We start from the raw sequence: 12,651 nt of genomic DNA on the forward strand, positions 1-12,651 counted from the left end.
TGGAGAGCAACCCGGCTTTGACTGAACAGCAAACGTCAGACGCCAAAATTAAACCCAATCGAGCGGCGCTGGCTGATGCCAGTCGGTCTCCAATGTCAAACACAATCAGCTGGAGCGGACGCTAAAATGGAGACGCGGATATGACTCACAATGGGGCGTGAAAAGCTGCTGCTGCCCAAATGCAACACCCAGATGTTCAAATCCCAAACACAAGACTCCAATTCATTTCACATGAATTTACAACCCGACTACTTGAAATTATTTTTGATATCTTGTGTTTGGGTGATGTCAATCACAAGATGGGAGGGAGTAGGTTTTGACGTAACACACCCACCATCCTGTTACAGTGAATCCTGCCTGTTAAGGAGATCTGAAACAGTAACAAACACACACATACAAAACACACAAATACACAATTTGTGTGTAATGGGGCATTGCATTGCGCACACAAACAGTAAAAGTCATTAAATACTGAAAATTATCAAAGGCGCATAGAAGGAAGAGCCTCAAGGGGGTCACATGACACGTACACACATGACTACATTAAATCCACAGTTTCTTTCTTCATATCAATATATGAGAAAAGAGACACCAGAAGGTGGCGCACTCACCTCCTTTTGAATACCGATGACATAAAATGTTTTCCCCTCAAACTTCAGCTTACTGACGTCACCCCTGGATGAACAAAAAAATCAAATCAACTTTATTTGTATAGCACTTTTCCTGCAAAGACATGCAACACAAAGTGCTTTACAGAATTAAAAACAATTACCACAATTAAAAGGAAAAAAACAAAGAAACAAAAGAAAGCCCCTCCTTCGCACCCTCCATACTAGACACACACACACACACACACACACACACAATCACACACAGTAGGGAGACATGGCATGGCACTGAGGATCAAGGAAACGCCGTCCACACTGGGAGGAGCTGCAGGCCGTGCCATCGGGGGACCAGCACCCGGGCCCCCCCGACTCCGACAGACGGGCGGACCCCCACATTAAAGCGAGGAACCCCCAGCCGGCCGGGTCGAAGGGACTTAAGGATGCCACCCCCCTCAGCAGACCCGACACAGCCCCTAGTGTGGAGGACCCCCCCTTGAGGAAACACAGTCGCCAATTAACCTAGCATGTTTTTGGAATGTGGGAGGAAACCAGAGTACCCAGAGAAAATCCACGCATGCACGGGGGGAACTCCATTCAGAAATGGCCGAGGTTGGAATTGAACCCGGGTCTCCTAGCTGTGAGGCCTGTGTGCTAACCACTTGGTCGCCGTGCAGCCCTTCAAATCATGTTAAAATCTGTTATCTAAGTCAGGGGTCTCAAACACGCGGCCCGCGGGCCAAATGTGGCCCGCAGGACACTAGTTTGAGGCCCCCGCCTTGATATGAAAGTTTAATGTTAGTGCGGCCCGCGCAAGTTTGATATGGATGCTGTATGGTATCATGTACCCAGAAAAAATTATTCCGTTTGATTAATGTTCATGTTAAAGGTTAAATAACTGTTAATAGTTATCCTCCCTATCCGTGTGGAAGTGGTAAGTTTTTGGCTATTTAAGTTGAAAGGAAATAACTTGAAGGCTACCGTTAAGGTCGCTAGCCCTCTAGTTTGCGAGTTAGCATGTGTCTCAAGACCTCAGTTGCGCAATATGTTGTAAATAAAAAAGTATAAATGTGACTATAGTCGTGTTTTGTCATGTCTACAGGGCTCTAATAATGCTTTGTTCATTTTAATCTGAAAAAAAATAATTTGTCTACCCACCAACTATATATGGTTTCTTAAGTTTTTATTATTTGCCGTTTTATTATTATTATTATATTTATTTATTACTGATTGATTTTCTTTATTCTTGATTTGTTTATTTATTTGTCATCTTATTTTGTGCAGAAAAATAAAAATTAAGATATTTGAGAACAGTGGAATGTTTTATCAGAGCTTTTATTGTAAAAAAAAAAATCGGAACCAAAGCACTGAAAAAGTTTGTATATTTTTCTGTTTTTAATAAATGCGTTGTTTTTTTGGGGGGGGGGGTGGGAAACCTGATGCGGCCCAGCCTTGCCCAGACCCTAGCTCCAGTGGCCCCCAGGTAAATTGAGTTTGAGACCCCTGATCTAAGTTATAGCTACGAATATATTCAATTCATTAACATGACTGTTTATGTTTATTATAAGAACAAAGTAAGGGTAAGTTAAGGTAAATATGGACTACAAATGGCACATACTCCATTACTGTACATGCACCAATTGCTTGTAGGTTTGTAACTGCGACACACTGCACGTGTAGGTATGGTGTGTTGTGTACCATTTAAGAAGATGGATCCTCTTGTTGCCCTGGAAGACCACAAAGCCAGTCGCTGTGAACCCGAGAAAAGCTGTGGAGCCGGTGAAGTCCTACACACACACACACACACAGCAGGGGGGGGCAAGTGGCCCATCAATAATCCTCATGGCTATCACGCTTACAGTACATTAGTGTTTCTACATGTTTAATTCAAACATCACAGATCTTGAAGAAGTTGTCACGTTTCCAGCAAACCAATTTCATCTGTAATTAATGACATCACTTAGATCCGTTGGACGATGTGATAAATGCTTACTTTGCACGGGTGAGGGTCAACTCCATATGTTTCTAGGTTGTGAGCCCTTTGGAGCATGTTCAGTTCTGCCAAGGCGGCACATTGACCCCTGCAAAGAGATAAGAGGATTATCTGTACCATGAACGACCATGAACTCGTTAGAATCCCGAACAAAAAAAAAAAAAAAACAGGATAAGAGGAGAAATATCACATCATTTTTGCTTTTTCTTTGCCTTTTTTTCTGCAAGAATGACCTTTCTCATGGGTATCAATGATTTATTTTAATGCATCTTTTACTCTGCTTTTACTAAACTCTATTTTTATTTCCTTTTCTCTACTGCAAAGCGTCTTTGAGTACTCTGAAAAGCGCTATACAAATAAAATGTATTATTATTATTATCAGTAAGAGATAAAATTATGATGACAACCATAGAACTAAAAAAAAAAATCAATCAAGGTTAAATTCTGCAACACATGACATTATTTTGAATTTACATGTATAACTTCAAAGTGGTTCATGAGTGGTTAGCGCGCAGGCCACACAGCTAGGAGACCCGAGTTCGATTCCAGCTATCTCTGTGTGGAATTTGCATGTTCTCCGCGTGCATGCGTGGGTTTTCTCCGGGTACTCCGGTTTCCTCCCACATTCCAAAAACATGCTAGGTTAATTAGCGACTCCAAATTGTCCATAGGTATGAATGTGAGTGTGAATGGTTGTTTGTCTATATGTGTCCCTGTGATTGGCTGGAAACCAGTCCTGGGTGTACCCCGCCTCTTGTCCGAAGACAGCTGGGATAGGCTCTAGCACCACCCTCACCCTCGTGAGGAAAATCAGTAGAAAATGAATGAATGAATGTATAACTTCAAAGTGGTTCACGAGTGGTTAGCGCGCAGGCCACACAGCTAGGAGACCCGAGTTCGATTCCACCATCAGCTATCTCTTTGTGGAATTTGCATGTTCTCCCCGTGCATGTGTGGGTTTTCTCCGGGTACTCCGTTTTTTCCTCCCACATTCCAAAAACATGCTAGGTTAATTAGCGACTCCAAATTGTCCATAGGTATGAATGTGAGTGTGAATGGTTGTTTGTCTATATGTGCCCTGTGATTGGCTGGAAACCAGTCCAGGGTGTACCCCGCCTCTTGTCCGAAGACAGCTGGGATAGGCTCCATCACCCTCCGCGACCCTCGTGAGGAAAAGCGGTAGAAAATGAATGAATGAATGAACACTGCATGGACATGTCTGACATGACACAGTGAAGAAAAGTTTTCCTCCCATCTGTGTGGAAGTGGTAAGTTTTATATTAATATATATATATATTAATTGTTGTTGTTATTGCCGGCGTGGCTGGCGAACGACTGTCTGGTGGTAAAACAGCTAAATATTAGCCACTTTTCCCATGAAATTAGACAATCTTTGAATCATATAAACATCACATCACGTCTGTTTTGTTTTTCCAGAGTTCTTCTGATGTCACATGCAACTAATGTTGCAACACTTTACCACAGGCCAAGTCTTTGATGTTGATGTTTGGCTGCTGCAAAGTCAAGCACCACTCATTTACCCACACACAAACATTTGTTTACGCCCCAAAAGGCTAATCGGTAAAAACGGTAAAAAAGTACTTTGTTGATTATGGATGCACAAGCTTCACCTCATGCCTTTGCAAAGTGTCGTTCCGAGCTAATACTGTCAGTGGGGCCCGGTGGGGCAGGCAGAGGGCGCTTGTCAGCGTCTGCCTCAATGCTGTTGGGAAAATGAAGGATTTGTCTTTGATGTTTATAATCACTCCAAGTGTGACAAAACCTCAGAGGCGGCGTTCAAGAGCTGGCGCTCAGCTATAAACAAACACGGAAACACATCCTGCAGGATAAGGGATAAGAGCGTCGTCATGAACTCGCAGTGGCAGTACAGAAGACGAGGACAGCGACATATTGCTTCTCATTTCACAGACTATCAATACTGAACGCCACCGGACCGGATCCGGACCTTGAAAGTTCACCTGATATAGACTAGACTCTAAAGTTGAACCCAATCTGTTGGTTGACCTTGTACTTAGAAACTGCTTCCCGTGATATAAGTGTAAAAAGAAGCTAACCGTAGTATTAAATGATGCATGACGGACGTAGTAACAAGAGGGAGGATCGCTACTTCGCTACATTGGAATTTGTCCACTGTCATTTCTTTTGCAATGTAGCGAGCGACAATGTCTGTGTGCGCGCACTATTTTGTATCATTTTTGTTTATCTTTACGTTGCTGGTCATAACTCCACCATTGCTGTATTGATTGATTATTGCATTTTGATACTGTGACGAAAGCCTGAGGATTTGTACACAATTCCCGGAAGCTAAAGACAATCCCAATGCTAGCATGGCCAGCATACTCCCCCGACATGTCACCCGTTGTGCATGGTTGGGATGCGCTGGATTGTGTATGTGTGGGGTATGTAACGGTAATGGTTTTATTTCATTTGAACATGCATCAGATTACAGTTGAATGCATCACAGAATCAGTTCCCAGTTCCACATGTCCAAAAGGAGTAGGAAGAAGCAAAGCTTATTAAATCCTACCCCTCCATCTGGTACTTTTACAATCAGTAACTATTACATTTGTTCACTTCCTGCTTTCCTCATATAATTTAAAATTTAAAATTTAAAATTTAAAATTTAAAATTTAAAATTTAAAATTTAAAATTTAAAATTTAAAATTTAAAATTTAAAATTTAATGTGTTTAATAAATGTTTAATTTTTAATTTTTAATTTTTAATTTTTAATTTTTAATTTTTAATTTTTAATTTTTAATTTTTAATTTTTAATTTTTAATTTTTAATTTTTAATTTTTAATTTGATTGGCTGGTACTCCGGTTTCCTCCCACATTCCAAAAACATGCTAGGTTAATTAACACTAGCTAGTTAACTAGTTAACACTCCAAATTGTCCATAGGTATGAATGTGAGTGTGAATGGTTGTTTGTCTATATGTGCCCTGTGATTGGCTGGCGACCAGTCCAGGGTGTACCCCGCCCCTCGCCCAAAGACAACTGGTCTGGGATAGGCTCCAGCACCCCCCGCAACCCTTGTGAGGAAAAAGCGGTAGCAAATAAATTTTAAATTTTAAATTTTAAATTTTAAATTTTAAATTTTAAATTTTAAATTTTAAATTTTAAATTTTAAATTTTAAATTTTAAATTTTAAATTTTAAATTTTAAATTTTAAATTTTAAATTTTAAATTTTAAATTTTAAATTTTAAATTTTAAATTTTAAATTTTGTCCCGTACCAAAGTACAAGGTGATATGAGCATCCAATGACATAATGGGTACCATAGTAACTGTCAATATAGTGATATATATACATAGCACATCATGACTGGTTCAAGACTCTTCATCCTTGTATTTAGCAAACATCAACTGCTTGTATTGTTTCTTGAATTGGCTCATCGTTGTGCATTGTTTGAGGGTCTTACATCAATCCATTCCATAGTTTGATTCCACATACTGAAATGCTATGTGAGGCAAATGGCGGTCAAAGCAGATACTGATTGGTTTTAGGACGGTTTTAATACTTCATTCTAGCCACTGTTTCACCTTATCCGGCGTTAAATCCTGCAACAGTCAGTTTTAATCGAATTTTACACCAGCTATAAATAGCCCCATTATGCTCCTCCGACATAAAGTCATTTAGACGGGTCTATTTTTAGCCATGAAGACAACAGTGACTGTATCGAGTAATAATGTCTCTTACCTGAGCTCAGTCTTGTGTATTTCCATGATCTTCCTCTCCAGTTTGAGCGATTGTTTGGGGAACAGCTTGAAGTCTCGAATGTAGTCTGACGGATGCTCCTCTGGGTCGTAGTCGCCGAGCTCAGCTGAAAAGAGAAGGCAGGGTGCAAGCGTGAGCGGAGGTCACTAGTAATTGTTGGGTGAGACCACCATCGCAGCCCCAGATGTTCATCACAGGTTTAAATAATATCAAAACAAGCTAAATAATACCATAACAATAATGAATGAATGAATGATTACGCTACTATGTGGAGGCGCCAGGTCGCCCCGCCCACTCCCAGTAAATCAAACCATGAGCCACGGTGATGCACACCATAAGGTTGACTTATAAAAAATTATTTCCGGAGTACAGGCTTCAATTTCAGGTCAACATTTGCAATTTAAAAACACTATAGCAGGGGTCTCAAACTCAATTTACTTGGGGGCCACTGGAGCTAGGGTCTGGGTGAGACTGGGCCGCATCAGGTTTTCAAAAAAAAAAAAATGCATTTATTAAAAACAGAAAAATGAAAAAACTTTGCTTTGGTTCCAATTTTCTACAAGAATAAATAATAATATAAATATATAAATATAATAATAAAAATGATAAAACATTCCACTGTTCTCAAATATCTTAATTTTTATTTTTCTACACAAAATAAGATGAAAAATAAATAAACAAATCAAGAATAAAGAAAATCAATCAGTAATAAATAAATATAATAATAATAAAACGGCAAATAATTAAAAATTAAGAAACCACATATAGTTGGTGGGTAGACAAATAATTTTTTTCAGATTAAAATGAACAAAGCATTATTAGAGCCCTGTAGACATGACAAAACACGACTATAGTCACATTTATACTTTTTTTTTTATTTACAACATGTTGCGCAACTGCAGGGTCTTGACACACATGCTAACTCGCAAACTAGAGAGCTAGCGACCTAAACGACAGCCTTCAAGTTATTTCCTTTAAACTTAAATAGCCAAAAACTTACCACTTCCACACGGATAGGGAGGATAACTATTAACAGTTACTTAACCTTTAACATGAACATTAATCTAACGTAATAATTTTTTCTGGGTACATGATACCATACAGCATCCATATCAAACTTGCGCGGGCCGCACTAACATTAAACTTTCATATCAAGGCGGGGGCCTCAAACTAGTGGGCCGCGGGTTTGAGACCCCTGCACTATAGCCTATTTATTATGCATTATTAGCATTTATTATGTTCTTTCCTTTTCCTTTCCAGCAAAAATGGCCCCTGGGCTGCACTTCGGACACCCCTGCCATAAGCATTTAAATACTGTAACTCACAGTTGAGAGAGCAATGTCTTTATGAGGATTAGGAGTGCAGATTAGCGGCAGTGTTCTAATAGAAGTGAGAGATCCCTGATGGGCAGGCTGGTATCGCACCACAGAAGCCAAGGCCTCTCAGTTCAAGCTATCACAGTCTGCTTCCGAGTGCGTAATGAGGACAGGCCCCATCAGGGTGACGATTACAGAGCTGGAGAATAGGCTGCGGATTAGTTTTAATTAGACACATTTTGATTTAATCCTTGCTCTGATGTGTAATTAAGACTGGACTTTAAGCAGAAGTGGGACATTTCATGTTTTTTCATCCTTCGCACGGCCATGCTTGTATAGGACACAGCCTACAGGTGGATGCTAAGATATAATCAGGGGTCTCAAACACGTGGCCCGCAGGACACTAGTTTGAGGCCCCCACCTTGATATGAAAGTTTAATATTAGTGCGGCCCGCGCATATTTGATATGGATGCTGTATGGTATCATGTACCCAGAAAAAAATATTACGTTTGATTAATGTTCATGTTAAAGGTTAAATAACTGTTAATAGTTATCCTCCCTATCCGTGTGGAAGTGGTAAGTTTTTAGTTAATTTAAGTTGAAAGGAAATAACTTGAAGGCTACCGTTTAGGTCGCTAGCTCTCTAGTTTGCGAGTTAGCATGTGCCTCAAGATCCTGCAGTTGCGCAATATGTTGTAAATAAAAAAAGTATAAATGTGACTATAGTCGTGTTTTGTCATGTATACAGGGCTCTAATAATCCTTGTTCATTTTAATTTGAAAAAAATAATTTGTCTACCCACCAACTATATGTGGTTTCTTAATTTTTAATTATTTGCCGTTTTATTATTATTATTATATTTATTTATTACTGATTGATTTTCTTTATTCTTGATTTGTTTATTTATTTTTCATCTTATTTTGTATAGAAAAATAAAAATTAAGATGGAATGTTTTATCAGAGCTTTTATTGTAGAAAATCGGAACCAAAGCACTGAAAAAGTTTGTATATTTTTCTGTTTTTAATAAATGCGTTTTTTTTTGGTTTTTTTTTGGAAAACCTGATCCGGCCCAGCCTTGCCCAGACCCTAGCTCCAGTGGCCCCCAGGTAAATTGAGTTTGAGACCCCTGATATAATATAATATGCGGCCCTCACCCTGCACGATGCATGCACCCAGGAAGGCGGCTTCGACAAAGGGACAAAGGAGCCGACCGTGGTAGACGTCTCTCTTCAACTGGAGGTACAGCAGATACCTGGAGACGCCAAACAAAGTCAAAAGAATTCCATTAAATATTCGCCGCCATTTGCTTTTTTCTGTGGTAATTAGAGCAGGATGCATCAACAATAATGATGAAATACAGATTTCATCGTCCCTCAACACATGCGATGACCTTATTTGTGCACGTAACAGTATAAAAAGACGTGATTTGGATACTAATACTGTATAAGACAGAAAATAACTACGACATGACATGAAAAAAAATCATCCAAGAGACTACATTGGGGTACGGTCGCTATGGAAACGGCTTGAGGCGAATGTAATGGCATGCAGCTGACTGGTGTTGCGTTACCGAGGAAATCGTAAATGACACTGGTGCCAAAGCTGCAGGGGGGGATATATTTGTTGCCGTGGTTACTGATGGTTATAACTATTTATTTAAATGAACTATGTGAAGCGTAAAAAAAAAAAAGCAGCTGTATCAATGTCATACTTCTTTAACATTTTTGTGGGAAAAAAAACTACGCTATTGTGTTCCTAGCTTCTGTGTTACCCAATTCCAGCTCGTACGGTACAATCAAAAAACAACACCACCTTTATACTTTCAGCACTTTTTTTTTTTTTAATCACAATTTTTTTTTATACTTCCTTGTTATCATCCTATTCGCCAGCGAACAAAATCACAATAACAGTTTTACAGGAATAAAATAATATTAAATGCATATCAATAACAAATTATATTTGCTGCCTGTTTTTTTATTGCCGCGCAGCACATTTTAAAAATGTAACTGAAAGAAAACTAAAAAAAAATAAGAGCAAAAATTGAAAAATCAATTAAAAAAGCAATAATAAGCTGCAATGCAGCAAGAAAAAGTCGTAATTTACGCGAATAAAGTAAATTATTGTCGTAATATTGTGAGTAAAACTATTGTTATTTTAGTATGATAAAGTTGAAATGTCCTTCTGGAAGGAATTAATGATGCTAACCAAGGTTTGATCATTTGGAAAACAAGCTCTGTGCTTAATATTGCTTTTTATGGATTTTTAAAAAATAAATTCTATCTCTCTCAGTTATAATCAATACACCATCAAATGTCTGTACTGTTCATATTTTTGTAAGGGGGCAAACCAAATCAGCTTTTTCTACCAGGTTGAACCCGCGCTGTCTGCACAGAAGGCATCAGCGTGTAGCATTAGCATATCAAAACTTAATATGGTACGCCCAGGGGTACCACTACCTCCTGTTAAAAGCCAGTGCTCTATATTACAGTATAAGAAAATGGCAGAAGACGAGTACTTTCTGGAGTGTATTTTACCTTGTGAGCTCCTCCTTGATCTTCATGGGTTCGTGGGGGTAAAACTTGACCCTGAAGCACATGGTGAAGGGCTGCAGAGCTGTGGTGCCACACAGAGGAGACAGTGAGGAGAAAATTTACTTCTGGAATTGGATACTCCTGTCATCTTTACAAACAAAGAAATTGAGAAATTAGTCAGATTTTTTTTTTTCACGGTAATTAGTAGTTCAAATTACTCCAAAAAATGAATCTATTACTTCATTAGATGGTCTGTCTTATTTTGCACGGACTGTGTTTACATGCTCCCAAAATGACGTTATTATGATGTTCATTCATTCATTCATTCATTCAACCATTCACACTCTATGCACAATTTGGAAAGTTAACTAGCTAACTAGTTAGCTAGCTAGTGTTAATTAACCTAGCATGTTTTTGGAATGTGGGAGGAAACCGGAGTACCCGGAGAAAACCCACGCATGCACGGGGAGAACATGCAAACTCCACACAGAGATGGCCGAGGGTGGAATTGAACCCTGGTCTCCTAGCTGTGAGTTCTGCGTGGTAACCACTCGACCACCGTGCTATTATGATGTTATTCTCATAAAATTACCGTATTTTCTCCGACCTTGTGCGACTTATACCACAGTGCGACTTATGTATGTTTTTTTTCTACTTAATTATGCATTTTTGACCTTGTGCGACTTATATTCCAGTGCGACTTACGTATGTTTTTTCTACTTAATTATGCATTTTTGACCTTGTGCGACTTATATTCCAGTGCGACTTATGTATGTTTTTTCTACTTGATTATGCATTTTTGGCCTTGTGCAACTTATGTATGTTTTTTTTCTACTTAATTATGTATTTTTGACCTTGTGCGATTTATACTCCAGTGCGACTTATGTATGTTTTTTTCTACTTAATTATGCATTTTTGACCTTGTGCGATTTATAGTCCAGTGCGACTTGTGTATGTTTTTTTCAACCTAGTTATACATCTTTGACCTTGTGCGACTTATACTCCAGTGTGACTTATGTATGTTTTTTTCAACCTAGTTATGCATTTTTGGCCTTGTGCGACTTATACTCCAGTGCGACTTATGTATGTTTTTTTCAACCTAGTTATGCATTTTTGGCCTTGTGCGACTTATACCCCAGTGCGACTTATGTATGTTTTTTTCTACTTAATTATGCATTTTTGACCTTGTGCGACTTATACTCCAGTGTGACTTATGTATGTTTTTTTCTACCTAATTATGCATTTTTGGCATTGTGCAACTTATACTCCGGAGCAACTTATCAATGAAAAAACTGTTTGTGTTACATAAACACTGGACAAGATGACGTAATGTCTGTTTTGGTCAAGTAGTTCGTAAAATAAATTTCCCGCAAAAAATGCGACTTATACTCCAGTGCAACTTATGTATGTTTTTTTCTACCTAGTTATGCATTTTTGGCCTTGTGCGACTTATGTATGTTTTTTTGTACTTAATTATGCATTTTTTAACCTTGTGCGACTTATACCGCAGTGCGACTTATGTATGTTTTTTTCTACCTAATTATGCATTTTTGACCTTGTGCGACTTATACTCCAGTGCGACTTATGTATGTTTTTTTTCAACCTAGTTATGCATTTTTGGCCTTGTGCGACTTCACTCCGGAGCGAGTTATAATCCAGAAAATACAGTAATTTTTCTTTCTTAATATTTTGACTTTATTCTTGTAAAACTACTGCTAATTTTCAGATTTTTTTAAATATTTTTTTCGTTTTCTTGTCAAATTATATTTTCAGAATGTGACACGGGCCGCACTTTAGACTCCGTCTGCAGTAAAAGAAGCACCATATGTTCATTCATTTACAGCAGATGCGATCTGACATTAGTTTGATGGAAGAGTTTCTGCCTATATCAGCATCGGTTGATATCGGCACAAAGCCAATATGGAGCCTCTCTACTGAAAAGCATTACACGCTTGGAGGCCATCTACATCAGACACATTAAGGCATATGAAAGTTCCATCTCCACCCCCCAAAAAAAACCCAGCAGCTTATTTGCTCCATGTGAAGGAGTAAGACATTTTTGTGAACATTTAAGCGAGACGGTGATTGAGTGCATGCCAACGTGACGTCAAATATCCCATAAGGCAGGCAAGGAAAATAAAAATAAACACCACCATGTCCTAATTTAGTACTCGGAAACGTGACATGTCAGGACGACTCAGCGTTCTTCCCTCCGCTTTTCCTTCTTTTCTCCTTCTCCGTCTCTCTCTCTCTGTCAACATGGCTCCTCGTCTCCCCCCTTTCTCAGTTTCGGACTTCCTGTCTTTAGGCACTATTTTCTGTCAGCGTCTCAGATTAAAAGGCCCTCTCACGTTTCGTCCGCATTGATCTCAATCTCTCATTCTAATCTTCTCTCGTCGCTTCTCGCTCATCGTCTCCACCCATCTCTTGCACGTGTTCTTCCGCTAATAGCCCGTTTATCAATTT

General features: G+C 38.9%; 1 protein-coding gene across 1 annotated transcript in view; it reads right to left on the reverse strand.

The window, feature by feature from the left end:
* The window catches only part of frmd3 (FERM domain containing 3), a 62,113-nt gene that overhangs the window by 25,449 nt on the left and 24,013 nt on the right, over positions 1-12,651 (reverse strand). Inside the window, exons 4-9 of the mRNA XM_078789475.1 lie at positions 10,189-10,267; positions 8,809-8,906; positions 6,319-6,442; positions 2,599-2,686; positions 2,304-2,392; positions 612-675 (exon numbers count right to left, since the gene is read on the reverse strand). Of these exons, the coding sequence (XP_078645601.1) occupies positions 612-675; positions 2,304-2,392; positions 2,599-2,686; positions 6,319-6,442; positions 8,809-8,906; positions 10,189-10,267 (542 nt within the window). The remainder of the gene's footprint in view (positions 1-611; positions 676-2,303; positions 2,393-2,598; positions 2,687-6,318; positions 6,443-8,808; positions 8,907-10,188; positions 10,268-12,651) is intronic.

Source organism: Doryrhamphus excisus, linkage group LG3, assembly GCF_037039965.1.
Source record: "Doryrhamphus excisus strain RoL-2023G ecotype Guam linkage group LG3, RoL_Dexc_Guam_v1.1, whole genome shotgun sequence".
NCBI classification, from domain to species: domain Eukaryota; kingdom Metazoa; phylum Chordata; class Actinopteri; order Syngnathiformes; family Syngnathidae; genus Doryrhamphus; species Doryrhamphus excisus.